Source organism: Mastomys coucha, unplaced genomic scaffold (assembly GCF_008632895.1).
Source record: "Mastomys coucha isolate ucsf_1 unplaced genomic scaffold, UCSF_Mcou_1 pScaffold16, whole genome shotgun sequence".
Lineage (NCBI taxonomy): Eukaryota > Metazoa > Chordata > Mammalia > Rodentia > Muridae > Mastomys > Mastomys coucha.
In genome coordinates, this window is record NW_022196898.1 from 38,937,447 (window position 1) to 38,940,942 (window position 3,496).

Genomic DNA, 3,496 nt, shown 5'->3' on the forward strand with positions numbered 1-3,496 from the left:
TGTGGCTGGATTGATGGGCCCTCCACTTCCTAGGGCTGAAGGCAAGTTGAAGGAGGCAGCAGGAGTACCGGAATGAAACCCTTGTTTCTCAAAGGACTGCTATCCCAGGAGAACAGGAGGGAGAATAGTAAAACATCACCATTAGAAGAATCCTAGAACTTTCTGAGTCCAAACACCCTTATCCTTAGAAAGCAGTGTGGTCAGAAGCAATAGCATTATTTCAAGTCAAATATTCAGAAGTATTAGTTCTAGCTCTGCCTTTTCATACCTCCATGATCCTGGGCAAATTAACTACTTAACTTCAGTTTCCTCATAAAAGAGATATTGCTGAGCTCCTGTCGTAAGGATCAAGCAGGAAGATGACTGTTAGAGCACGCTGTGAAGTCTAACATTGGCCAGGCGTGATGGTGCATACCTTTAATCCCACTTGGGAAGCAGGTGGATCTTTGGAGTTTGAGACTAGTCTGGTCTACACAATGAGTTCTAGGTCAGCTAGGACTACAAAATGAAACCCTTCTTCAAATAAATAAGTAACATGAGAATATAGAGAAATTTGCTGACTAGTCTGGGCATTCCTGCCTCTCTAGTTTAGCATAAATTCAAACTCCTTAGATATTTTAGAAGAAATGAAGATCTTGTTGGGACATAAAAATGACAGACAAAAGACATCTGTAACAAAAACCTCACTTCATTCCCACTTTTGGTTATGGACTTAAAAAGAATGAAACTAACTAGTTTTCACTTCATTTCGGTATTTTCTTGCAAAGTTGCAAAAGTGGCAGTAAGTAGGTAGGTTAAGGGGCCAGCAGCACTGCGCATTAAATATTATCACATTACAATGTACTGCACTTGCCCTTGACATTTTTCAATTTTTCCCCCCTCAGAGGGCTAAATTTAAAGTTCTAAAGAAACTGAAGCCTAGAGAGAATTCATTTTAGATAAGGTAGGACAGGTTCCTGACAGCTCTCCTGAGGGTTGTTCTAACTTCAACTCCACCTCTTTTATGTTCATCCATGTCTTTCTACTTTCATCCAGACCAGATACCTACCTGGGTTTTGGAGTACACAGAACCCGAGATATCTGGCACGCCCGTGTTACTGGAGGTGACTGATACACCTAGTGGAGGAGGAAAGAGAGGATTAGCTCTGTTATTAGCCTAGTCTCTGTCCTAGGACACAGTGATGTCTGCAGTTTTTCTAGCTATGGCACTGTAAAGGAATTTTGATATAATTTTTCCACTTTTATGTCAGTTCTGAAATGTCAGAATTCATGATACAAATGCTGTCTAAGAATTCTTTTGTCCTTTATAGATATTATGTACGGAATATTTATGTGAGCTGCTTTTTGAGGGGAGCAGGGGGTATTAGCAAAATCTAAGTAGTGTATGATTTATAAGCAAAAGGATATAACAAACTTAGTGTCCATTGTGAATTAGTCTACTCAAACTTCACTTGATTGTGCCCTTTAAGACAGGTAATTTGGCTTTTTCTGTTCTATAGACACTTTGGTGCTCAAAATCCTTAGCAAGTAATGCACATTATTAAGTAGGAAGAGTCTAGTGCAGTCTCAGAGCACTCATTAAAATCCCAGTTTGCTTAAGTCTCACTTTCTGGTTGTAGGACTTCTAGGCATATATCCTTATGAAATAAAGGGCTGACACAAGATGAATTTCTAGTTCTATAATTTTAGTGATATGGGGCATACTGAAGACATAGTAAGGGGTAGTCTTTAAGCCTATACAGAATGTAGAAACATCATTTTCATTACTCCAAGTCTGTCCAAGAAATAACATCTTTAATTCAGCCCTAATTCATGTTTCCTGTAGAAAAATTCCCTACCACCACAGTTCAAAGGAACCTGTAGCAGTATAATCCATTTTGATTTTTTCTAAAGCTGAAATGAACTTACTACTATATTCTGTCTTCCTGAGAGTGTAAGTCAATAAATCAAGAAGACAGGAAAAGCCATGGGATCATCTAGCATCCTACTAGAGATATTTTAAACAAAAATGTGAAAAATAAGTTAATTAAACTAGATTCACAATTAATTAAGTTAATTCACAATTGAAAAAATACATTATCAGTTCCTGTAAAGATAAAAAGGAAACCAGAAAAACTGCATTCCTATGCTCTTAGATTCTTGCTTCCAAAGGTACATTATTCTTTTATCTGGGAGCACTCTGATGGAGTTTTGTTTTGTTCCTGAGAAGAAATGTATTAATGACAAAAATCATAAGGAATACTCCATTCACTCACAATTTATCAGTCTCCATACAAATTCCAGAACTCAAACTCTCCTAACCAATCCCTAGAACAAAGGCAGCCTTTAGGAGTTAAGTTCACAGTCACTTTAGAATCTCCCAATAGAATGGTTTTCTTTCAGGGTTAAAGATTTAGTCAAAGATTAAGTGCTTTTCTAGCCAGAAGGACCTCTAGCACCAAGGGAAAAGAATTTAACTGTTAAACCCTACCACAAAACACAAGTTCAGATAGTGCCCTTCAGAAGGAACAAATACAATCCAGGAGGAAAAGAAAAAAAGCAGAACCACAGAAATAAAGCAAGATTAACTGCATACTTGGTAGGCACAGAGTAAAAAAAAGGGAACAATACAACAAACTCTTTTGGAGGTGGCAGAGATTTTTCTTCCTTCTCTTTTCAGACCCCAGATTTCTGACAAAACAATGGGTAGCAGGCATAACTTTAAGTTCAGTTATGAAAAGGGCTAAAGCTAGTGAGAGGTTTGATGTAGAAGGGGGAGATAAGCCAAGATATAAATAGAACATTTTAAAGACAAAATCAAAGAGATAATGACTTTTATCTTTACTAGATAAGTGCATATAGCTGATTTGGTTACCGTCTACAAAGAGAAGCCACCGTGCTTACACAGGGTGGGAGAATTACTAACTGGATTCTTAAGCTGGGTAGTAAGGAGTTAACTTAGTTCTAGCAAGTTCCTGCCTTGTTTTGTTTTTTACCTAAAAAGTTTAGGTTCAGAGATTTAAAAATTGTATAGAAGATAGAAGGGACCAGGAATGGGACTGGAGGGAGAGATTCTGTATAGTAGCTGTACTAGCCTTGAATAGAAAACCTAAAAAAAAAAAAAAAAATTCACAGGCATTGGTCTTCCTATTTTGACTAGTTATTCCAGAGATCCTTAGAGTTCTGCTCTTTTTCCCACCCCACATGTCCTGCCTACCCCAACTCAATAGTTATAAAAATCGTTACAAAAACAGTGTCAGTGGTAGGCAAAAGAAACAAGTTGCATGGTAGCAACTTGGAAAATTGGTTATACCCCATAGGACCAGAGGGGTAGGAACTACTAAAGGAAAGCTGACTATATGGTTTCAATTAACCAAGAGTAGTGGTATAATTGTTCCAACTTATGCTATAAACCAAAGGCTGATAGTGTACCAGTCAGTGAGTACATGGAGATCAAATTTTCCACCAGAATGTCTGACCAAATATTTCCCATACACCTTTGGCTACATCCACAAGT

At 37.7% G+C, this 3,496-nt stretch overlaps 1 protein-coding gene and 1 long non-coding RNA gene across 12 annotated transcripts in view; one reads left to right on the forward strand and one right to left on the reverse strand.

Moving 5' to 3' along the window:
• The window catches only part of Ubap2l (ubiquitin associated protein 2 like), a 53,963-nt gene that overhangs the window by 1,549 nt on the left and 48,918 nt on the right, over positions 1–3,496 (reverse strand). For 7 of the 11 annotated variants that reach the window (XM_031374553.1, XM_031374552.1, XM_031374563.1 and 4 more), the window contains 2 exons: positions 1,049–1,116; positions 1–99 (listed from right to left, as the gene is read on the reverse strand). The exon at positions 1–99 is cut by the window's left edge and continues 156 nt beyond it. In XM_031374553.1, coding sequence (XP_031230413.1) covers positions 1–99; positions 1,049–1,116 — 167 coding nt within the window. The remainder of the gene's footprint in view (positions 100–1,048; positions 1,117–3,496) is intronic. The other 4 variants (XM_031374561.1, XM_031374556.1, XM_031374554.1 and 1 more) reach the window with 1 other exon arrangement.
• LOC116093197 overlaps positions 1–3,496 on the forward strand; it is a 21,094-nt gene that overhangs the window by 1,549 nt on the left and 16,049 nt on the right. The window lies entirely within an intron of this gene.